We start from the raw sequence: 24039 nt of genomic DNA, 5'->3' as shown, positions 1-24039 counted from the left end.
AAAAAAAAAAATCACTTTGGATTTTTTTTTTTTTCCCCCATTCTGTCTACACGTGAAAAATTTTATTTCTCCTTAAAAACGTCCACCAGCCAGTTTCCGTGGCAACCGTGTCTTCGATGGTGGCTGTTTGAGGTGACTTAAGGTAACAGGTGCTATTTCCTGCTGTCTGTTTTTTCTTTTTTTCTTCCCCTCCCGCCCCCCCGTCTCATCCTTCCAGCTGTCCGTCACACAGTGAGGGCGAGCAGGCCGCTCAAGTTTGAACCTTGTTATGCAAATGAATCAGTCGTCATGACGTCACCAAACTTCTGTGACTGTGCTGTGTTAAATGGGTAGAAGTCACTTAACGTATATTTTTTCCATCGACTTGGCAAAGGACGTGATTTGAACTTTTTTGTTTATTTAGAGATTCGAAAAGAGGAAACAAATGGTATCTACACAGTTTTGGTTTTTATTCATCACTGGTTTCTTTACCGGCTCTGATGTGTAGTGGCTCACCGTCACCGTCTGAACGAATAAGCCCGGAACTCGGACGCTGAGCTCTGTCACGGCCGCCTTGAGTCCGAGTCTGTCTGTCGATGCTGCTGTTTCTCAAAGATGTCATTCGCGGGGCAGCTACAGTGTCACTAGACTGCTAGGAGATCATCGCCGCCACTCATAATCCTGGATCTTTATATTTTGGAATGTGGAACTTTTTATTTTAATAAAAGGAGAGGAAATGAAAAAAAAAGATTTATTAGATTCAATAAAAATGCAGTGCTACCAACCAGAAGGCGACGCCCCGCTCATCTTTTCGTCCGAGTCTGTTTGTTTGTTTATTCATAACTGAGGAAGCATGAAAAATGGAACGGACGCCGCTCGGTGTTTTTTAAAGTCATTTTAATATCTCAAAGACTCTCTTTTTTTTCCCAATAGAGGCTTTACCTGTACAGTATATTTATATATAAACATTGACAGTGATGTACTAAAATATATTTAAAAAAAAAAAAAAAGACATGGTCGTTACAAAGTAAACTGTAAACCACAGAGCGCTGTCAGGTAGCGCACAAAGAAATCTTAAAAAAAAAAAAAAAAAAAAGATGCCTGTAATATCAGTCACAATATGAAACTGCGGCATTGGCAACACACCCCTCTTTATTCTCTTTATCAGTCTAAAGCAGTCTAAATTCTAAATTATTAAAATGCTACTGACAGATGGAATAGAGGTTGTTAAAAAGAAAGACACATTTAAGAAATTAAAGAAAATAACCAGTGTTCATAAGTGTTTTGTTTTTTGCAGCTTCTCAGACAGGTAAATAATATTTACATACAGGAGCTATAAATACATCTCATATAAACACTGTGGGGCTTTGATCGTTTCATGCTGGCTTGATTTTGACACGTCCATATCTTAATAAAATGACTTCTGACATGAAAAAAAAAAAAAGAAAAAGGCAACCAGGATGGCTTCGACTCAACAGCCACTGTCATTTTTCCACCTTATTAAATCCTGGGGTGACGATTCAAATTCCTCAGAATGAAAACAAAAATGATATGAAATGAATCAAATGTCTAAATATAGATTTTCTTTAATTTTTTTTTTTTTGGCTCTTTCAGCACATGATGCCTCAAAGAGGAATTAGCACCAGCAGGGAAATTTTTGTGCACGCATTTTTAAATATAATCCACTCATATAGAAACCCTTTGTCAAATGAACAGATTTTAACACTGGAAAAAAATAAAATATGCTTTTTTTTTTTTTTTTTTTTAACACTTCATAGTGTTCAATGGGATACATTCACGTTGAAATACTTAGTGCAAACAACTTAAAACGTCTGTTTTTGGCCCTTTTAACCCCCCGAGGAACATTTTATGGGAACCAAAATGTGTACCTGTACCTTCCAATCAAAAAACACAGGGCACTTATAACAAAGAACAACATAGACCAAAAAAAATACACATAGATTGATATATTTCCAACAAGCACAAACTACCGTCCAAGAGTTTGGCAGGAAATGGTGAACAGCAACGCCGGCTGATTAACGATTTGAAAGGCGTGACGCCGGACGGTGCCGCAGCCCATGTTGCACATGAACATATCAAAGACTTTTTTTGATACAAAAATATATTTACTCTATAAACTTTGTAATCTGTAAACACCAAAAGATGAACAAGATATATAAAAAAAAAATAAAAAAAAATGGAGAAATAAATAAAAAAAAAAAAGGTGCAAAAAAAGAAAAACAACCAAAAGTTGTTTTTTTGTTTGTCATGTAGAATATTGCCTTCACAGAGCACAGTCTCTATTTTTACATTCTGGCTCGGCAGTTCTAACCTCGGGAACAGATGCAGCCGAGTCGTCAGCCACTCGGCCGTCTGCTGCCCCCACACGGACAGAGGTGTCATGGAAAAAAAAAAAGTCTTACTCAGTTTTTGTCCTCCTAGCTGATCTTCTGCAGCAGCTTCCCGTCGATGAGCTGGAACTGCACGCTGACGGACATCTCGGCAATGAACTGGTCGCAGCCCTCCTCCGTCACCTGCTTGCAGCAGCGCAGATCGATGTGGCAGATGCTTCCACAGCGCTTGAAATAGGTCAACGACTGGTCGGTGACCCTGTTGCAGACTGAACGGTAGAGCGAGGCAGAGAGGGAGGAAATTATAATCAGGTCAGAGGGAGGCAGAGCAGGCAACGCGCCACAGTTTAGTATATTTTTGGCAAGTGAGTGAAAAAAAATCCTCAATTAGATAAAAAGGGATTGATCAGGAGCCACAGAGAGGCACAAAAGTTATTTTCATCGATTGTTCTTCCTTCATGTCCTACAAGAATTCCAATAGAAAACTGAATCAGTTACTATTTTTCTGTCTTTGTGGTGCTTATTATGCTCATTTAGCTTTTTGCACATCCTTTGTAATTATTTTGATTTCAATGTTCATTTATTTATTTATCCCGGATTCAAGTGGATCAGCGCTGGATGAATAATTATCCACCAAAAAATTCTGGAGATGTACAGAAAAGAGCACATTTAGCCCTCTGTTTACAGCCTGCTGCTAAAGCTGATGTTTCTACATGATTCAAAAGGGGCAAAAACAAGCCAGAGTGTGGGAAACGCATTGCTGCCACCCTCGGGGGGGGGGGGGGGGGGGGGGGGAACAGGGCTCTTAACGTGAAACTATCTTGTTTTTATGTTCACGTCACATGATAACATGATACTGTTTTTTTCTAGTGTCATCTGTGACATCACAAGGAGATGTTTTCCAGAACTGCATGAGTAAGTGCACACTTTCTGAAAAGTTGGCCGAGCAAAAAACTAATATTAACAATAATAAAAATCCCCTTCAATTTCATGCAAATTGTGCCCAAATGAAAGCAAAATCAACTGAGGACATCGTGACAAGTTCTGATCTTTGCCCAGCAGGGGGCACCAACACAACCTACCGGACAGGTTGACGTCAGTGAGGGAGTCCCGCGTGGTGGTGCCCGCCGCCGTCAGGATGTTGACAGACTGGTCGGTGACGTGGTTGCAGTAGCTGAGGTCCAGCTTGGAGAGCAGCGGCAGGCAGCGGATGATGAGGCGCAGCGACGTGTCGGTGATGTCCAGGCCGGCCAGCCGCAGCTCCTCCACGTTGCGCAGCTTGCTCTTGTTGTCCAGCTGACCTGCAGGAGCGGAGATGGCGTCGCTAATGGATTGAAGCGGCGGAGGGCGCGTGCATGTGGCGCCCGTCGTGCACCTCTAATCCCCGGCTAAATGCAGCGCTTCTGCACCTCTAAAACCCGAGGTGACGACAGCAGGATTCCCACTAATCAGTGACTGGAAGCCGACGCAGGTTGTGGCAGCGCGAGCCAGAAATGTCTCTGTTGTTGTTGCCGTTGTTGTTATTGTTGTTGTCTTTGTTGTTGGGGATGTGTGAAAAACACAATAATGAGGCAGGCTGGCAGACACCTCACATGTTCCTTTGTGAGGATAAACATGTTGTTTACCCTCAGCTAATCTCACATATCCTCCTGCTGCTGCTGCTGCTGCTGCTGCTGCTGCTGCTGCTGCTAATAAACACAGGCAGCCAGTGTGCATTTATCCACAGGCGGAAAATAGTCGCAAACAAATACGCACAAATAAAAAAAGAACAGGAAATTGGGAAGTCGACCTAATTCCTTATGAACAGTGTTTTGAAAGGTCTCATATTATTTATCCCCATATTTTTTTATTCTAATCTGTATTTTTCACCCTGGACCCCAGTGGAGCCGCCTCGCAAAATCTATCCTCCTAAAACTCAACCTGTCTGTAGAAAAAAACAACAACAACATATTTAGCCCTCTGTTTGCAGCCGGCTGCCACAGGGTGGCACAGACGACGCCTGTGCTGACACAGCCAACGCCTGTGCTATAAACCTGGCAGCGGAAATCACAACAAACTGGTTTTTAGCACTCTTGGCAATGATTTTTTTGGAACATTTGGGCAAAAGAAACACAGAAAATGGAACAACTGAAAGCATCCCTCTCACTAACTTCCTATCCTCCCGCCTAACAAGCCACCCGCAGCCTCTGCCGACGCTCTGCGTGCCGCCCCTACCTGGCCTGTTGTCCGTGGGCGGGGACAGCAGGTCTCTCATCTGGGCGTCCTTCAGCCCTTCCACCCACTGGACGTCCAGAGTTCGGAGGAGAGGACAGCTGGAGGTGCAGAGGGCCGACACAGCCGCCCAGGAGCATCCCGACAGCAGCAGCACACGCAGACCTGCAGGGGGCAGCAGGGACAAACAGCCCAGCGTGGATGAAACGCAGCAACAATTCCCTCATTTGTCTATTTTTCATTTTCTTTTTTATGGTGAGTCCTTCGAAATGAAAACCTGCTGATTCAGAGTTTCCTCCTCCAACAATCTGCTGATCCAAAGCAGCAGATTCATTTAAGGTCCAGTGTGCAAAATTTGGCCTGATTTATGCTTTCTATATTGGTAAAAGCTTAATATACTGCCCACAAATACATTAATAAAAGTACAGTATATATATGGAGTAAAATAAAATGTATTTGTTTTTCCTGCCCATAAAACTGTTCCTATTTATATATAAGAATATACATAATGCAAGGGTCTTACTCCCATTTGCCATCTTGCACCACAATATTTTATATTAAGGGTGAACGCTGGCGTCCTCAAATAAAACAAACAAAGAAAAAGGTGGACGAGGTATCCAGGTTTGTGTGTGCAGGCCACTGTAGTTCACAGGCAAGCTCGTGAGAGGGACGGTGAGAGAGGTGTGATGTCACTTTTCCTTCGCAAAATCTCCAAACATTACACACTTGACCTTAAAAATGAAGCTGTTGGAGACGCAGTTCTTCAACAGTAAATATCAGACAGTGGAATTTATGACCCCCTCCCCTGGACTGCAGCGTGTCTACCTGGCAGCCGGTTGATGAGCCAGCTCAGCTGCTTCTTGGAGATGTTGGTCCAGCTGAGGTCCAGAGCCGCCGGCTGCCTCCTGATGATGCCGCTCAGCATCAGCGGTGTGATGGACTTGCAGCGGTGCAGGTTGATGAGCTGCCACAGCCTCTTGTCGCAGCACCTGAAGCAAAAACACACACACACACACACACACACACACACACACACACACACACACACACACACACACACACACACACACACACACACAGTGTTGGGATCGAGGATTTTCTTTTCCTTTCTTTTTTCCTTTCTTCCGCCTCTCCGCTCGCTCCTGCACCCACCAGCGGTTCCACGTCCTGCAGACCCGCATGCAGACGCAAAGGTCTCGGTGGGTCAGGTGACCAAACACAGCCATCCAGGCCTCCCGCCTCATGGCGTGCGCCTCGCCGCCGTTCAGCGGCAGTGTGTCGGGCGGCGGGCTGATGGGTGGCGGCCGGATCACATGGCGCTCCATGGGCGCGCACTTTGGCGGCGAGCGGCAGGGGAGGGGCCGGGGGCAGGCGGGCGCCACGGGGGCGGTCCGGCTCCAGCCCAGCGGCGAGGGGCCCCTCGGAGGCTCCGCCCCCTCCCGCCCCTTCTGCCTCAGCCAGTCGCCCAGGTCGCCGCTGCCGTTGTTGAGGTGCCACTTCGGCTTCGGTTCGTCCTTCTCCGACTTGACAGCCCGGTGGTTCTGATTGGCCGGACTCTCTTCCGCTCTCACCGGCCGTCGGTTGTGATTGGCCGCGCCGTCCTCCATCTTGAGGCCCCCCCGGCGGCTCTGGTTGGCTGCCAGCTCCTCGCTCTTCACCACTGGCCAGCGGTTCGGAGCTGTGCGGCCGAACTCCGACTTCACCGGACCTCGTCTCTGATTGGACGGACAGTCCTCAGTCCTGGAGACGTCCCGGGTCGTCTCTCTGTCCGGGAGGCGCCGCCGCTGTTGTCGGGCCTTCGGCTGAGCGGCGTCTGCCCGCTCACCGCTCGGTCCAGCTCTGGAGGGGTTGGAGGAGGAGCGCTCAGCGTCTCTGACAGTTTCCCGCTCTTTTCCGACCCGCTCCCCGTCCTCGTCCTCCTCATGCTCCTCACACGCCGTCCTCTCCCGACCCAGAATCCCCTCTGAGGGGAATCGGCGGTGGTCGCAGTCCTCCGGCTCGCCCTCTTCATCGCCCTGGTCGCTCTCAGTCTTGATCTGCTTCAGCAGCTTTGGAGTTAAGTGATCCTCCAGTGTTGGCAGTTTCTTCTGTTAAAGAAGGGTACAAGAAAAATACATCTTCAATATCTTAATTATCCATTCATCTACTACGATTAATTTTTTTTAATCGCGATTAATCGCATAATCTTGACAGTTAACTGCGATTAATCACGGGTTGAATTGCATGTGTAAAATTCTGTTATTTTGCATTTCAAGGCAGTTTTAACCCTTGGGGCTGACTACATGTTAGCAAGAGAGACAAAAAGGCTTACGTCGGGTTCATATTGGACACGAAAGTGCCATAGCCAGCTCACTCTGTTGCTATCTTTCGTGTGTGTGTGTGTTTTCATCTCTCTCGCACTCTGTTTAGATACTATCAAATATAACGTACACAAATGTGTTTGCATTTGTCAAGTGCTGCATTTTATTTTGAAAATTGCTTTTACTTTGAAATTTTAGCAGATTTTCTCATGTTTCTTTGAGTGACTTCCTGTCCAGCTTTAATTAATCGTGATTAATGCGATTAAGACACAGGAAATCAAATCTCTGGAAAATTTCCAAAGTCAAACCCCACGGCGACGTTTCCCACCTTCTTCCTCACAGTGACGGGGTCCTCGCCAGTCTCAAACAGCTTCCTCTTCTTCCTCAGTGGGTTGTCCTCCAGTCGCAGCCGGGGCGCCACATCCAGCGACGACAGCAGGGGGCGTTTCTTGGGCGGCTCCTCTTCCTCCTCATCCCCCTCCTCCTCCTCCTCCTCCCTCTTCCTGGGGAACTCCTGGTCGCGCTCCAGTTTCCTCTTCACGGCCGCAGCCGCCGCAGTGGGGCTCAAGGCGGCGACCGCCATGGCAGCCGTGGTCACCATCAGCGGCTCGGGCTCCTCCTTCACGTCCCGGAAGAGCCGCGGCTCCTTCAGCAGCGAGCCGGGCAGGTTGGACGCGTACTTGAAGCCCGGGCCCCTTTTTTGCTTTGCGGCCAAAAGGGTTGAGAGGAGACGAGACAAAACTGTATTTCTCTGGCTTCTGGCTTACGACATGACATGTGGAAGAAAGTCCAAAACTTACTTTCCCCGTCTTCCCTGCGTGGTTGCACTTGGGGCACTCCCAGCAGTTCGGCAGCTCGTCGTTCACGACTCCGTTGGAATCTTTCACCTGAGGAGCAGCAACACCGCAGCGGGAATGACTGAGGTGCAGATGCTGATTACTGTGTTTTCAAAAGGCAAAGCTAAAGGAGCAGCTGCAGAGTGCAGAGCCGGCTCTAGGGCTCAATATGTGAAGTTTAATACTTTTACATTTTGCACTATATCAGGATTGTTCCAGATGGGCATAGGATTGCATGGGACAAGAAAAGAACCTGAGTTTTTTTTTATCAGAAATTCCATTCAACTAGTTATAGAATGGCTTATATTGACGATTTTCAGGAAAAACTACGCCTCAACAGGTAGCTCCTCAACCGACCAGTGTGATTCACACACTCGGTTCACAAGCTCTGCCTGTGAGGATAAAATCTGTTTGCCTTTTGAATGAATGTTTTGATAAAACAGCGGCAGCATCCACGCTGGTCTCACAAGCAGCAGCAGCAGTTCCAGTTCAAAAACTTCACACAACACAAAACTTCTTCATAATCCAGTGTCTGACCGCGCTGTCTCTCAAAATAAGTCACAGCGACAGCGAACAGAACAGAACATTCAGAGCGGGCCTGTGGCAGCGGCGGCTCACCTTGAGGCAGTTTGGATGCGCAATCTCGTTGCAGATGGAGCACTCCATCAGCATGAGGTTGAACTTGTCCTCCTCGTGATCCACCGTGTCTTCCTTGCCGGCCTCTCCGCAGACGATGCACACGGCCGTGTGGGGCAGGACGGGCTGGAGGGGAGGGGGGGGAACACAATCAGGACGGCCGGGTCGGGTCCGACAAAACCGACTTCAGACAAAGCAGCGCTGCTGAAACTCAAAGTACAGCTGAGTGTGTCTGTGTCTCTGTCCGTGGTGCTGAAGCCCTTTCAATGCGCCACGGTCGGTCTCTCTGTGGCCGTTTCTAACGGATGAAGTCAACAACAAAAAAAATCAATCCAACTAAATCCACCTCAAGCACCTTTAAAAGATTGCAGCTTGTCATGTCTGATCTGATCGATGCAGTAAGAGATATTTTTGGTGAGGGGTCACAAGCTGCGATCGTTTCTAGAGCCACTCCACTGCCTCACAGTCCCTGCTGGACCATAAAACAAGACCAGGAGCAGGACGTCTTGGTATCTGAGCATTAAAAGATGTCTGGCTTATATTTCCCTTAGCGCTGTCTTCAATTTCCACTGTTTGCGCTAAGCTAAATGCTAACCCCCTACCCTGCTCACTGGAAATACAGTTTGCAGACTTTGAGCCCTATTCAACTGTCCATAACATGTAAATATCTTGTGTTTTCTTTTCTGTTTATACCTACAAATATTTTATTTTTATTTTTCATTTTTTATTGCTTTGATTAATATAATTCTCTATCTTTCCATTATATAGTTTTGCTGCTGTAATTATGCAAATTTCCCCACTTTGGGAGCAATAAAGGTCTTCTTCTCCTTCTCCTACGCATGAGAAAATACAAGAGCATCACAGCAAACTCACAGCGATGCACTGCCTCATGATGCACGACTGCTTCATGCGTCCCGGGCCGCCAAACTTCTTCATGTCCTTGCAGAAGTGGCAGTCGCCGCACTCCGTCCGCAGGCACGCCTCGCACTTCCGGCACCTGGTCCGTCTCCTGCGGGCGCCGGACGTCCCCCGACTGGACGACAGCTTGACCGCCGAGGCCGGGGACGCTGCCACCTTTGGTTTGGGCCGGTTGGGAGGCCTGGGCTGAAGACAGAGAGAGGAAGATGAGGGAGAAGGATTGATTTCAACAGGGCTCAGGTGGGGTTTTCTAAACTGTTTTCACTGCTCTTTATTAAAAAAAAATGCTCAGTCAAAAGTTCTACATACGAGCACATGGTGGTGAGTGTGAGAAAAAAAAAAAAACACTACCTGTATGCACATGAGCAACAAATCATCTCTGGGCTGCTTGTGCCTGTTAGAGCAACAGCATCCTGCAGAAAACAAACACATCGAGAGCGCCCCCCGAGGGGCATCTTCCAAATTTAGCTCTGCTACTCGCTGCTCCGCACGTTTCTACATCAAAGCGAAGAACTGCACTCCCGGCTCACACACACACACACATACACACACACACAAAGATCACCACTACAGCCCATTATCCTGTCTTCCGGGGGCTACAGAGGCTGATCGAATACAGCACATGTTACAAGTGCATCATTAAACAGAGCTGAGTAAAAAACGAGACAATGTGCTTTTTGATCTCTGTGACTATTGTGTTTTTGCTGTTTGTTAAGATTCAGAAATTATTCTTCCTCTCAGGATTTAAACCACTCGTTAATAAAATCATAGATGATTAAAAAAAAAAAAGTGCATTGAGGTAATAAAAAAAAGAGAGCCAGAATCTTGAGAAAAATCAGCAGCAGCAGAACAAAATATGAAGATCAGATGTCTTTAGTTGCAGAAATCGGCAGTGCAGATTTTTATTTTTTTTTTCCTGGAGTCAGCATAGCAACAGCCGCGTCCCATTCCCTGACAGAAGCATCTCTGACACAAGAACCTGTAACCAATGAGAACTGTAACGAGGCTCTGTGACAGGAAGCGGGGCTCAATCTTTGCCGTATCACCCAGTTTGTTGTTTTTTACTGTGACAGAAGCAACCGAAGGGACAGCCGCAGCACTACTGCGCGGTTAGCAGACGGGATTAAAGCTCTACAGTGAGGAGGGGAAGGGGGGGAAGGGGGTTCTGGTGGTGGATGGGTGTGTGGATTACGGACGGGACCAAGGAGGGCGAGGGGGCGGGAGTGAGGAGGGTGTTCTGCAAGAAATAACCCCCCCAAAAAAGGACATGTAATCAAGCTTTACTGTGGCTGCTACAAGCAGAAGGCAACAGAATCAATGTGCCGACGTCAGATTAGATCAGTCGGCGCGCTCGGATGTAAGTTTAACTGCAAGGCGACGAAAAAGAGAAAGTGGAATGAAAAGATGCTCCAGTGAGATGTCCAGGCCTGTCGCCTAAATCCTCGGCGGGCCCCTCCCCCCCCTCCTCCTCCTTCTCCCCCCTTCCCTCCCCTCTGGCTGCCAAGTGAGCAGCTCTCTGTGTGCTCAGAATTACATGACAGGCTGACACGCGCGAAAAAAGAACAGCACTGGAGGAATAATCTGCCCCTCCTTCTCAGTGGCAGCGACCCTTGACGTGAGGAGCGAGTCTTCAGATTGGCAGTTTGCAGCGTTGTTAGAGTCACTGAAACGTTTCTGGGGCTCGTCAAAAGCTGGACGAGTCGCCTCAGTTGCAACAGTAGCAGGAAGTTGCGATTTTAATCCTGCTGCACCTGGTGACTAAAATAAAACAAAGAAAAAAATAAGTAAAAACAACGTCTAAAGCTTTTCCAGGTGGCGTACTGGAACTCTGTGGCGGCTCCAGTTCGCAGGATGTTCTGTTTTGACAGCTTTGCAGCATCTGTTTCAATTCTGATTGAAACCTCAGAAGTTGCTCCGGAGACGAGAAGCGATGAGGCTGCAGGGCAGAGAATCACCTGGTGAGAAACAGCTGTTTGACTCGGTGACGCCAACTCGGGGCTGCGCATGTTGCACGTCTCAGCTTCTGACGTTTGACCCACTTCAATTTCAAGAGCAGGCAGGTGCAGGTCGCACCGCAGCATCTTCCCGACGAAACAGACCGAGCCACACAGTCAAACCACCTCGTGTTTGGAAGACCTGAATGGAGCCACGGAATTGTTTTGTTTTTGTGAGTTCCGTCCAGGGAAAATACTGAACCAACAACCAAAGAGGTTTTTGCTGCAGCCTCAGCAACTTCCGACCGAGCGTCATTCTCCCAGCGCTTATCTGGCGCTCTCACGTGCACTCCGACGTCCTCAAACAATCAAACCATGAAAAATTCATCCACTCAATCTGGGAGAATTCCCACAGGTCTGCATCCCCCCGCCCCCCCATCCCCCATTCATCCATCCATCCATCCAGGGCTCCCAGCTACTTAAACACAGCCTGCTCCCCATCACTGGATGCACCTGACAAATCAACAGAACACACACAAACACAAGCATGGCGTGCACATGCATAAACACACACACACATACGCACGTCAAAAAGCCTGAAGCTAAAATAAGGTCTCTGTGCTGTGACAGAATCAGTGCGTTCCACTCCAGGTAGCTCAATCTCCTCGTTATCCTGCGATGCCACACACACACACACACACACACACACACACACACACACACACACACACTCTCCTGCCTGCAGGCTTTCTAGCGTGCTAACCTGCTCAGTGTCAGACTCGTAGTCCTCATCGTCGGCGCTCAGCGACATGGCCATCGCTGCTTTTTTTTTTAAAATTATTATTTTCACACACCATCCAGCTCGCAGCAAACTGACATGGCTGCAGTCTTCTCCTCCTCCACCTCCTCCTCCTCCTCCTCCCCCTCCCCCTCTTCCTTCCCCTTATCCCGCTCCTCCTCCTCCTCCTACTCCGACCGCTCCACAATGCCACAAGCAGATGTAGGAAAACACACGGACGACTCGGCCCCCATTAATATGGATTAACTCTCCGCAGGAGAGGAGGGGAAGTGGGGAAGCGGGCGGCCAATGAGAGGCCGCCGAGCGACAGAATATGTAGCGGGGGGGAGTCGGCATCCGTCCAGTGAGGGGCAGGGAATGCAGGGGAGGTGGGTCGTCGCTCCGGCATCACGGGGAGAAGAGAATGATCGGATGGAGCCAGATGGCATCTCATTACAAACAGCAACACAAGGAGGATCCAAATAGCTGCTGCTGCAGCAGTAGCTGCTGCTCTTTTCAAGAGGGGTGTGTGTCTGTGTGCGCGCATGTGTGTGTGTGTCTGTGTGAGATACATGTATATATACATATATACATATATAGACATATATGTATGTATGGTATATGGAGAAAGAGATAGATATAGATATATAGGCATAGATATATATATAGCTATAGATAGATAGATATACCATTTCAAATCGCAAACATACATATGTGTGTGTGTGTGTGTGTGTGTTGTCTATATATATCTATATATATCTATATAAATACAGTATATATAGATAGATAGATAGGTAGATAGATAGATATTGTTTAAATCATATATAGATATAGATATAGATATAAATATATATTGTTTAAATTATACATATATATATAGATATAGATATAGATAAGTAGATATAGATACATAGATATAGATAGCACTTTGACATTTTATTACGAAAAGTGCTTTATAAATAAAAATGTATCATTACTATTATTATCATCATCATCATCATCATTAGATATATTTTTTTTTCTATTATATTTAAAGGAATGCTACGTATTTGTCCCCCTTAAAATTGTATTATTATTACTCTTTAAAGGGGAGAATTTCTGATGCTGACACATCGCCCTCTGCTGGCTGCCCTCAGATAGAACCATGCTATTCGTACAAGCAGAAGCCATGCAGGCAAATTTCAACAGTTCTCTGCCAGGCCAGCAAGGTGCGCAGTCTGCTGCTCAAGTGGCAGCTTCCCCAGTAGAAGTGAATTCATTGTTAATTATTAATGATACTAAAGTTGTACTTCTCACTGCGTACACTGTGAATCAATTATTTTGCACTCCTACCTTGGCGGTTTTCTTCGGCCAGGACACCACAGGAACTCCGGTGATGGCCAGCTTGGGCTCGTCGTCAGCGTGTTCTTTCAAGACGAGCTGCAGGAGCCACAAAAAAAACAACAGAGAGTCAAAAAAATCCCCAGAAGATGAAAACAATGATCTCCATGGTGCATCCAACCTCGACGCCTCGTGTTGTCTCTCACCTTCATGTCTTCCAGCAGAGCCTGCGGGTTCTCAATCCCCTCTGGAACACATCTTTTGTTCTCAGGAAGCGATTCCAGCTTCCCCACCAGCGTCCTCAGTCCACTCAGCTCAAACTCTGTCAGGTGAGTCCATCTACTCAGAGGCTCCGAGGCTGGAGAGTCCAGGGGGGTTTGTGGGAAATCCAAGGAGGCGGAGCCAGGGTTGCAACTGTCCTCCGAGTCCACGGAGAGGACAGCTTTGAGGAGCTGGCCCCTGCGGCTGTCCGGCGAGCTGGGGACGGCGTCCTGGACCGGGTGCTCGTCCCTGACCTGAGCCTCACACGAGTCCTCGTTCACATCCTGGCTCTGCGAGTCAGATGAGGGGCTTCCTGCGTTGACCTTGGTCTCTGTGTCTGAGGGGAACAACATCAGGAACGTGCGACAACCTTTTAAAATAAGAACTTCTAAAAATGTATTTCATCCATCCATCCATCCATTTTCTAAACCCGCTTCTTCTGGTGGGGGCCTACTGGAGCCTATCACAGCTGTCACAGGGAAAAGGCAGGGTTGTATTAAAATATATTTTATTTACAGAAAATTAATTTCTATAAATTTGAGGATTTATTTTCCCATAATGGTGTGTTTGCAGCTCAATGACTCACCACAAGATTTTAAATGTACTGTAAAACTAACCTGAACAGGCAAAAGAGACTTTTCCCAAATTCTTTAAATTGATTTCAATTTTGCATCTGATAAATGTTTCAAAGGTGGAGTGAAAAAATAAAAACCCTCACCCGCTGCTGCAGGCTCTTTGTGGAGCTCCTGTTTAAGGTAGGAGCGCCTGGTCAGGCAGTGCAGGTACCTCTCCAGGACGTACCAGCACATCTCGTAGTAGAAGGGGAAGCGGAACTTGGAATGGACCTGAGCATGTGCAGCAGACGGTCATCACGATTCTGCTTCTGAACTTACTACTCCTACTCCTGCTGTTCTTGGCATTGGTTTTGCTGACTCGTACCTTGGTGCTGTTCTCGATCTCGTGGATGGCGAGCTGCATCGGTATGTTGAAGCTGTGCAGGATGTTGCCCCCGAACACTAGAGCGTCCTCAGGAGTGTAGACAGCATGGATCCAGCCTGGAAACCAATTCAATTTAGATGAAAAGAACGAGAAGGGAGTGAGGATCCACACAGCTGCTCGCTGAATCAGGCCAGCTAAATCCCCCCTTCCACTCCACCACCACCATCAACGCCTCCATCACCGCCTCCATCAGACACTTTGAGAGATCATGCCAACACACCAGATGGGATGAAGAAGGTGTATCCCTGCTTCAGCTCCACCCTCTGGCACCCGTCGGCCCGGTCTCCCAGGAAGACGTCGCTCTGCTTGCCCGACAGGACCCAGTCCTGGTACAGGGCGAGGTTGTGAGGCGTTGGCGGCACCAACCAGAACACCTGAAGGGAAGATGTGAGAGTTTGCCAAAAACAGCCAAAAACAACCAAAATATATAGTATATTTTTCAAATTGCTTGAAAATGCTTCAATTTTTTTTTCCATTTGGCTGATCTTACTTTGCGCCCCTTGAACAGGTGATACCAAACAGACGTCCCGCCGAAATCGATGTGGAAGTCTGTGTAACATCCCTTCACACTCATGAGACAATACCTGGAGGGGGAAAACAACAGCAAAGAGTCTCACTGTCAGCAAGAGGGTGTCTGATAATGGCGGCGGAAATCTCACTCAGCCGGCAAAACAACAGCTACCGGCAGAAATCTCAACAACCGATCAGTCAGAAGGGCACTACGCCAGGGAAAATTGTTCACAATGGGACACCTCTCCCCTGGAAATTAATTGAAGAGCCATCATCAGCGTGCCGAGGCACAGACGATTGGGTAATTGAGCCAGATGGGACTGACTCGATTTGTCTGAAAGCATCCAGTCAATGAGGTGCATGTAAACCATGCAGGTCACGTTACAAGTTGACCGCACCGAAAAGAAAAAAACAGGACGTTTTAAGATCAAATCATGAAGATGATGAGGGTTGTTTGAGGAATTCTAACATTACACATCCTGGTAATACTTTAATTCCAAATTTGATCATTTGTCAAATCTCAAATCTTTCATCAGGACAGAACACAATTTAACATGTGTAATAACTTCAGAAAATAATTATTAGAAGTTACACAATGATAGCAAGTATCTGATGTATTTCCTTATTTTGAAATCAGATTCTCCTGATAAACTAAATTAAAGCAGATAAAGGTGTAAAGAAAGGCCACAGTAGGATATTACTCTAATACTGATGATGATGATGATGGTGTGTGTGTGTGTGTGTGTGTGTGTGTGTGTGTGTGTGTGTGTGTGTGTGTGTGTGCAGTCGGAGGGCAGCACTCATAAAACAATTTAGCACCGTGAGGGAGAAAAAAAAATCTGCTGCCTGGCAACAATCAGGAGCACTTAGAGGAGGAGACGGATAACTGCGCAGCCACACACAGGCATCCAGTTAACAGGAGGGGGCGTTGCACTAACTGCACACACAGCATAAATTTCCGCAAAGTGTTTACATCATTCCTGCTCAAAGGCTTTCAATAAAAACATCAATCTAGATCAATCCTACCTTTGCACTTTGGGATACTTCATCTCCGAGATGACGTTGGTGGCTTCCGTCTGGCTCTGTTTCAGGTTGGGAGGCCACATGTTGTCCACCCAGTCCACCTGATCCACCTGCCACCAAAAGAAGCCGCACTTTTAGCCGTCGGCTCTCTCCCGCCGGTCAAACAGTCGTCAAAGAGTGCGTGCGAGTACCACTGTGGGCCGCTTGATGAGGTTCTCCAGCTTGGTGTGGCTGAACTCCAAACTGATGACATTGAAGAGTTTGTCCCGCTCCTCCTCCGGCGTCTCGTAGTAACGGACAAACTGAGCCATCGTCATCTCCGTGCCTTTCTGCGTGCTCACGTCCATCACGTCCACGGAGCGACGACTGCCTGCCAAACAGAAGTCCAGCATGAGCCCATGAGCAGTTCAATCAGTTCTGAAGGGGACTTTACAAAATAATCCTCACATTAAGGTGGCATTTACAATCAAAAATAGTTCGTTTTTTCCCCAGGAATTATCCCACTTGCAGCTTATTGATGTAATTCTTCCTCTTCTCCCCTAGATGGCGTAAATTCACCCAGACCATGTTTTGTTTTTTGAAGTTCACTGAATATAGTTTATTGCAATAAAAAAAACGCTTGGTGGATATGTTTTTGAACAGGAATTAAGGTATACAGACATGAAGTTAAACAAATTGGACTGTCATCCATCACACATTCTCTTGTGACAAGACAAGTCATATTGTCTATATGTTTATGTATTTTCATACATTTTAAAAAAGTAAACAAAAACAGCAGGTTTTAGTTGGACAAAAACCTTATTCTACAATTTGAAGAAAATTCTGCTGGAATTTTATGACAAAAAAAAAACTGGAGACACAAGCACAGCCATGGCCCAGACCCTAGCATAGGACAGGCCATGAGAATGATGCAGAATCTGTTTGGGGCTCTGCTAAATTACTCTCGTGCTAAATGAACATTTAGTTCCAGTATGTACAGAACCACAGTCTACGATAATGTACTTACCCACCAGGCCTTTAATCTCACTGACAGAGAACTCTGGATCAGGCATTCTGAGCACATGAAAGACAACAATTTCCTCAGTTTATGCTCAAACAAACATTCCTGCCACAAAAATCTACTTCAGTGACAAATGCGAGGCAGCGGGGGCCAGGGAACGGCATGCTTACCTGATGCCAAGTCCATCCTTCTCTTTAAAGATGAGCGGCACTCTGAGAGCCTCCCGTTGCACATATTCATAGGAGAAGTCTGCAGCGGGGTGTGCAGTGGCATGTGCGTGAAAAGGCGAGAAAGGACAAGAAAAGGCAGGGTGCATGCAAAGAGTGTCGCCTCACCTTTGCCCTCCAAGTACTGCACATATTCTGCGCTGTAGCTGTCACTGACGAGCTTCTCCTCCACGCTGAAGCCTCGGATGTTGGCGATTTCCTCCACGTCGGACAGGTCCTCGTTCTCGTCGTACATCGTACGGCAAATGGAGCGCTGCCATCCCACAAACAACGAGGGTGATTAGCGTGACAATGCTGCGGCATGCACGGCAACAACACAAACTGGCTTTTCTGCGCAGCACCCCTGCACAGACAGCGGGTATGAATGGTGCGTGGAGACAAATAATCACGCAGCGTTGATTGTTGTAGTCTTAACTTTTGAACTGCGGTAAGGTTGCATTTCAGTTGCACGTTTCGGGTCGTCTTGTCTTTTCTAACAGCTGCAGCAGCTCCTCCGTGCACGAAAGCAGTCACGCCTTCTGGAGTAATTATATAACCATTAGTGTAAAGTGCAGGATGTCTGGGCGTTAAACTGTCGTGCACTTGCTAAATTCCTGCGTGCGTGCGTGGAGTCGCAGCTTCAAACGCTGCAAAGACGTGTGGGGGTTTATTTGCACCCCTCTCGTGGCCTCCAAACTTAAAACAGCTTGCGAGTGACTTGCGTGTGCAGTTAGCCTGGCTAACTAATTAGCTAGGTGCCAATCTAGCCCTCGTATCATGCTAACCCGAGCGGCGGCGGACGGTTTCAACGTAACGCACCAGCCTGCGTCCGGATTCGGCACACGTATCCGCGGCCTGAGCCGCCGTCTCCCGCGAACGCTCCCCGGTCATTCCGCTTCGGGAGGCGAGCGCGTCCTCATGCGTGGGGAGAAGTGAGAGCAAAACACTCGGCACGCGTTTTTTTTTAACGGGGTTCAAAACAAGGCGACCATGTTTTCGTGTATTACGTCACCGCCACGAACCAAAACATTGTTGGGCAACGTCACGGTGTGTTAGTGGTTATTTGCTGCTGCTTTTAAGCGCGCGCACACATACGGGAAAATAAAAACTCTTGTTATCAGAGCCAAAACTATTATGTTTAGCCTTTGGTGGCATCATTAATGTAATTTACATAATTTATTTTAATAATTAAGCCCGCAACAGGGGGCAGCAAAATCGCTTATTTCAAATAGAAAACACTGTTTATCGCTTCCATTCAATCCAGTCGTAATATATGTCTCTGCACGCTGGACGTGACGTGCGTCACGTGGTCTGACACAGCGTCAAAGACGTTCGGAGACAAAGCTTCAAAAGTCAAGCTCGCAAAGTTTCTCCACGCTTTTTTTTTTCTTTGCCTTTGGTTGGCTTCATTCGTCAACATGAGGAAGGAAACCAGAAAACAGACGTGACGGCGGCGAGCGGATGACAGGGGGTTTTTTTTTTCCGCAGCGCACGGCATTATGGGTAGTGTAAGGTGCAGCGACGGCGGCAGTACAACACGCTCGACACACTCGGCGAGTGAGGCGGGAGGGGGGTGAGTGACAAGGAGGAAGACTCGCGGCGGCTTCCGCAGTTGCGCCAGCTGGCCACATCTTCGAGTTGGGTTTGTTCTCTAAGGGGCCACGCGGCCGGCGATGTTGTTGGACGTGTGTTCGGGCTAACGACGTCATCTCCGCTCGTTCAGCTTGGCTTTGAGAGCGCAACACGATGAGTCTGAACGAGCACTCCCTGCAGGCGCTCTCCTGGAGGAAGCTGTACCTGAGCCGGGCCAAGCTGAAGGCTTCCAGCCGGACATCTGCACTGCTTTCCGGCTTTGCCATGGTAACGTCTCTCTCCCCCCCCCATCTGATTGTGTGTTGTTTGTGTGTGTGGATCATCAAGTCACGTGACAGATTGTGAACATGCGTTTTTCAAGCTCGTTCTCACTTCCTCCTGTGGTGTGTTGATTTATCCAAAAGTACTACGTGAAATCCGATTTTTGCAAAACGGATTGAAACCACCTTCGGGAGGTAGTTTCTAATTGCATTTGGACAGATGTGTCTCAGTCTGAACAGCTCCAAATACACCAATCGGTCAGATCGGTCAATAATGTGGCCCAGTCGGATTTGAGAAGGAATCTGATTGGAATCAGATTCTCCTGCAGTCTGAACGCAGCCTTTGCCTGACCACTGTCTCTGCCTTATCTTTATTGACCACTACCTGGACTTATGAGTGCTCACCTATGTTGCCTGCAGACAGGCAACATGGTCCCTGTTATTGATCTGACGACTGATGTCACCTAAAGGTTAGTGTTTCCTTTATTACATGAATTTTTGCTCCCACACTCCTCAGGTGGCCATGGTGGAAGTGCAGCTGGACAACAGCTACCCGTACCCGCCCGCCCTGCTCATCGCCTTCAGCGCCTGCACCACCGTGCTGGTAGCCGTGCACCTGTTCGCCCTGATGGTCAGCACGTGCATCCTGCCCAACATCGAGGCGGTCAGCAATGTCCACAACCTCAACTCGGTGAAGGAGTCCCCCCACGAGCGCATGCACCGGCACATTGAGCTGGCGTGGGCGTTCTCCACCGTCATCGGCACCCTGCTCTTCCTCGCCGAGGTGGTCCTGCTCTGCTGGGTCAAGTTCTTGCCCGTCAAGCCCAAAGGGAGCGGCACCAGCAACAACGGCACGTTCTCAGCCGGTGTGGCGGCCGCCATCACCTCCACCTCCATTATGGTGCCCTTTGGGTTGGTCTTCATCATCTTCGCCGTGCACTTCTACCGCTCCCTGGTCAGCCACAAGACTGACCGGCAGTTCCAGGAGCTGGAGGAGCTCTCCAACCTCACCAGGCTGCAGAACGAGCTGGACAACAACCGGGGGGATCCTTCCATCATGCAGTCTCCCAGCTCACACTTCCCATAGGAACGTGATGTTGTGCACCGGCACTGTGACTCCAGAACCAGATTCCACGTTAATTACTAGCTCCTGTTTTTATTTGTCTCCAACGGGAACAATAATGCCTCACTTTTGTTTTTGTTTTTGTTTTTTTTGTTATGGAATGTACTTTTTGAGAATTTGTGTTTCTGGAAAAGATAAAAAAAAAAAAAGATTCAACTGTGAATTCACGAATGTGCCGCAGTGCATGCAACTTGAACGTGTTAACTGTGATTTGTGTTTATCTCTTAACATAATACAGCAGAGACGTCCGAACAACAATAAGGAAAGGAACTGTTTGTTGCCTGCTGCACATTTACATGTTTGGTTGAACAGTATGTTATCTCTATATGTTCACCTAGTATGTACTTTAAATCTCACCATTTCAAAGTGTAATTAGCCGCTGCTCTGTGCAAAACAACCTAGAAGCTGCCAAACTACAGTATTATCGGAAAGTTTTGCTTGGCATCTGTACACAAGATGGTGGATTTTATTAAAAATGTTTTTACCGCCACACCATGTTTGGAAAACAGAATCTTTGACAAAGAACATATCTGCACCTGCTTTTCAACAAGTCACACAAAGTTCTGTCTATTTCAAGTCTCCTCAGTCAAGACAAATCTTTATTTCTAAGAAATCCAAACTCTTGCGTTGTTATACAGATCAATAATAATGGATGCTCCATATTTTAGTTTAGTTAGCTGCCTCACATGACTCATTATTAAAAGAAAAAACAACCTGTAGATCACCAAAATGTAGATACTTTGTGGAGGAGCGAACAGACTGTTAAACAGCTGTAACAGCCACTTATCCGACATGTCCACACCAACACCTCTGGAGAAGACGGAGCGGCTGCGTCGAAAAACATGGCAGGTATGATACGACCTCCTCAGTCGGACTAAAGGTCTCCTGCCAGGTGTTTCATGTCATATCTTGTAGGAATATAAAACAGTCTTGTTAGAAAATTGTGACAGTCCCATTAAATAATCACATTTTCTAAAGACGCTTTTGCCAGAGCTGTAGAAACTAGAACTGAAGTGGATGTGAAAAAAAAAAATAGTTCTGAAACCAAACCTGTTGCATGGGAATACAGCATTTATTTGTATCTGTCGCCCTCGGTGACCGTTGGCCATCGTGATTTTTGCTTTTTGTGCGCTTTCCATTTTTCCTCCAGTCTGACCAAAACGTTTGTCTTGGCCTCCCTCAAGATCTCGTCCATGTTGTCCAGCCACAACTGAAAAGGAGAGCAAAACACAGAGTTATGCCTGCAGTCACGACACGGGAGGCGTCTCATCTCAGAGCCTGCTACCTTTGGGATCGGATACTGCGTGGGCGTTGGTGCTTCGTCCCTGCCGAAGTCAGACAGAGCTCCGCACCTGGCCACTCCGTCCACCCAGATGCCTTCATAAATCTGGCCTTTGTCCGAATAGAAGAACTTCCCATTTCCGTTCTTGTCGCCATCCCGCCAGGCGCCGTCAAACCAGTTTCCATTTGCTGGAAGAAATCAGTGGCATTTTCAAACGGCACACCGTCTTAGTTTTTGAAGATGCGTTTGTCCAAAAACAGCCAAGTCTTCTCACTGTAGCGGATGATGCCCTGCCCTTCTTTCTTGTCGTTGACCCACTCTCCTTCGTAGATGTCCCCGCACTCATAGTACATCCGTCCCCAGCCGCTGCGCTGGTTCTTACCCCAGTCGCCCTCGTACACTTCACAGTTGCTGTAGAAGTACATCCCAAATCCCTGAGGAGTTGAAGTCAAAAGTCGACTGGTTTCTAAAAAAAACTTGGATAGGCTCCAACCGATCCCTCACAACCATGAGTGTAGGAGGAAGCAGGTATATAGAAGATGGGTGAAGATGACTGGCACCTACTGGCACCCATGTGAGTGCATCTAAATACATACGTGTTTTTTGCCCATTTTCCACTGCCCGCAGTACTTTCTGGTGTACTCCTTTGTTTCTGGCACCAGCACAGTGTAGGTACCTAAGAGAGCGACTAAGAGTGACCAAGTGTGCTTGGTTTGTGTATGGCACACACTGTATGCTGGTGGACACCTGAATTTCCCCGGAAGGGGATGAATAAAGTATCTATCTATCTATCTATCTATCTATCTATCGTACCGTATCCATCAGGCTTGCCTTCCTTCCACTGGCCGTTATAGATAGAGCCAGACTTCTTCCAAACTTGAGTGCCCCGCCCTAGTAACAAAGAGAAGTGGTGTCAAATTGTCTCAGCTGAAAGGGGTTTTTAATACGGTGGGTATTTCACAAACAAAGACACTTCACCGTGCTTCTTGTTGTTGAGCCACTCTCCAGTGTATTCATCTCCATCGGCAGAGAATACGGCACCTCGCAGTCCATTGATCTGTGACTTCAGCAGCAGCTTGGCAGCATGTGTCTGCTTCTTTCCAGATCTGTCGTCCTCCGCCATGGCCAGTGGCGACTGGGGTCCAGACCCTGTGACATGTAATGTGTGTTGAGTTTCACAAGACTGAAACAGCACAGCATATTCAATGTTTTTTATCACTGACTGGCCTTTTCTGCAGTGGCAGCAATTTTAAGCATGTATTCCTAAACAAATGTTTTCTAAAAGTGTAGCAGTGTCATAAGACAGCAAACATACCTTACTGAACCTCCGTGTTTGTCCAAAAACAAGCATTATATTGTCTTAACCAAATAACAGAATGTTTTGCATTAAACCTGTACAAACAAAATTTAAAAAACATATACATTACTTACTGAAATGTTAATATATATTCAATGTTTTTAATTTTTGAAGTTACAGGTACAAGTAAAGTAATTTTTATATTTTTGAGCTTTCAGCCATCAAACTTCCCACTTTGATCTTATTTGACCCAAATCTGACTTTAATCTCCAAAAGACTGAGATAAGCCATGAAGCCACATTTTAATAGCCAAATTAACACAGTTAAGCAGCCATGATGGAAGGTGGGAGTTTGATTCATATGATGATCATCCAGAGCGACGAAGGCAGAATCTTTACACAAAGCAGGGGAGAATTTCAAGTTTGTGTATTCAGCTGTAGATTTGAATTTAGAAAAGCTGTTTTTTCCCCTATGTTGTCAGGTGACTTTCTGTTTCTTTACCAAAGTACACTTGCATTAAGAGCATATCCTTGAAGAGCTTCAACTGCTTCTGTGCAACACTTTCTGCATCTTAAAAGAATATCTAATTTAGACACAACATGCATGCTGTATGTATGCTGTAAATGCATTTACAAAAGAAACGTGACCATCTTCTGTTATCCTAGCATTAATAAAGTAGAGCTATCAAAAATGGTCATTTCCTGAAATAACAAATTTGGATGCACTACATGGTATTTTTCAGCACTTGCTCGATGTCACAATGCACACAGCGTGAAAACTGTTAACTGACTAAACGGTCAAAATAAATACTAAAATGAAAGACATGCTGCAGTTTCTTCCCACGGTGGAAGCAACAAATATGCAATACCGAACTACCTTCATCCGATGACAAACACGATTTTTTTGACTTGTAAATTTAAGCCGCGTCAAAACTAAGCTCGTACACAAACCTAAATCAAACTGCAAACATCAACTACTCTTACTAATCAGTCTGTAAAATAAAGACGTTTCACCGCAGAATCAGCTAAAATAATAATAATAATATATCCATCCCACAAATATCACCTCGCTGTGTCTGTGTGGTCCAGCCAAGCCGCGGATTTGCATTTTTATTAAATTTTAAATTCCGGGCCATTTCTCACGAAAACAAAGCAGTTGCCTAGACAACGCTTCGCCAGATCACGGCGTGCGCATGCGCCGTGCAGCCCACTCCAGCGCAGCG

The 24039-nt window shown here is 46.9% G+C and overlaps 3 protein-coding genes across 7 annotated transcripts; 1 reads left to right on the top strand and 2 right to left on the bottom strand.

Annotated features, from left to right (window-relative positions):
- Nucleotides 1–855: 855 nt before the first annotated feature.
- On the bottom strand, nucleotides 856–18675 carry kdm2bb (lysine (K)-specific demethylase 2Bb). The gene is made up of 21 exons (XM_076044977.1): nucleotides 18082–18675; nucleotides 17392–17536; nucleotides 17227–17305; nucleotides 17063–17109; nucleotides 16248–16426; nucleotides 16060–16166; nucleotides 15014–15107; nucleotides 14744–14897; nucleotides 14464–14579; nucleotides 14243–14369; nucleotides 13470–13861; nucleotides 13276–13362; nucleotides 9187–9417; nucleotides 8296–8439; nucleotides 7642–7728; nucleotides 7170–7544; nucleotides 5694–6628; nucleotides 5367–5530; nucleotides 4545–4706; nucleotides 3413–3631; nucleotides 856–2599 (listed from the first exon to the last, which is right to left on the bottom strand). Exons 1-21 carry the CDS (start codon nucleotides 18151–18153, stop codon nucleotides 2418–2420), a joined length of 4098 nt encoding a protein of 1365 aa, XP_075901092.1. The 5' UTR covers nucleotides 18154–18675; the 3' UTR covers nucleotides 856–2417.
- Nucleotides 17518–20728, top strand: orai1b (ORAI calcium release-activated calcium modulator 1b). Of its 3 annotated transcripts, none has more exons than XM_076044970.1 (3): nucleotides 17518–17650; nucleotides 19036–19122; nucleotides 19633–20728. In XM_076044970.1, the coding sequence occupies exons 1-3, from the start codon at nucleotides 17648–17650 to the stop codon at nucleotides 20200–20202; spliced, it is 660 nt and encodes a 219-aa protein (XP_075901085.1). In that variant the 5' UTR covers nucleotides 17518–17647; the 3' UTR covers nucleotides 20203–20728. The 3 variants fall into 3 exon arrangements, with proteins under 3 accessions (XP_075901085.1, XP_075901086.1, XP_075901084.1); XM_076044971.1 differs by lacking the exon at nucleotides 17518–17650 and adding an exon at nucleotides 17692–17710; XM_076044969.1 differs by lacking the exon at nucleotides 17518–17650 and having other exon boundaries at nucleotides 18733–19122.
- Nucleotides 20370–24012, bottom strand: morn3 (MORN repeat containing 3). Of its 3 annotated transcripts, none has more exons than XM_076044960.1 (8): nucleotides 23883–24012; nucleotides 22499–22669; nucleotides 22334–22411; nucleotides 22117–22196; nucleotides 21795–21954; nucleotides 21524–21708; nucleotides 21289–21448; nucleotides 20370–21146 (listed from the first exon to the last, which is right to left on the bottom strand). In XM_076044960.1, the coding sequence occupies exons 1-7, from the start codon at nucleotides 23950–23952 to the stop codon at nucleotides 21311–21313; spliced, it is 882 nt and encodes a 293-aa protein (XP_075901075.1). In that variant the 5' UTR covers nucleotides 23953–24012; the 3' UTR covers nucleotides 20370–21146; nucleotides 21289–21310. The 3 variants fall into 3 exon arrangements, with proteins under 3 accessions (XP_075901075.1, XP_075901076.1, XP_075901077.1); XM_076044961.1 differs by lacking the exon at nucleotides 23883–24012 and adding an exon at nucleotides 23319–23388; XM_076044962.1 differs by lacking the exon at nucleotides 23883–24012 and adding an exon at nucleotides 22836–22977.
- Nucleotides 24013–24039: the final 27 nt, after the last annotated feature.

The sequence above is a fragment of the Nelusetta ayraudi genome, unplaced genomic scaffold, assembly GCF_046127955.1.
Source record: "Nelusetta ayraudi isolate G7.1 ecotype Tasmania unplaced genomic scaffold, CSIRO-AGI_Nayr_v1 ptg000083l, whole genome shotgun sequence".
Classification (NCBI taxonomy): Eukaryota; Metazoa; Chordata; class Actinopteri; order Tetraodontiformes; family Monacanthidae; genus Nelusetta; species Nelusetta ayraudi.
This window is presented reverse-complemented; position numbering and strand designations above follow the sequence as displayed.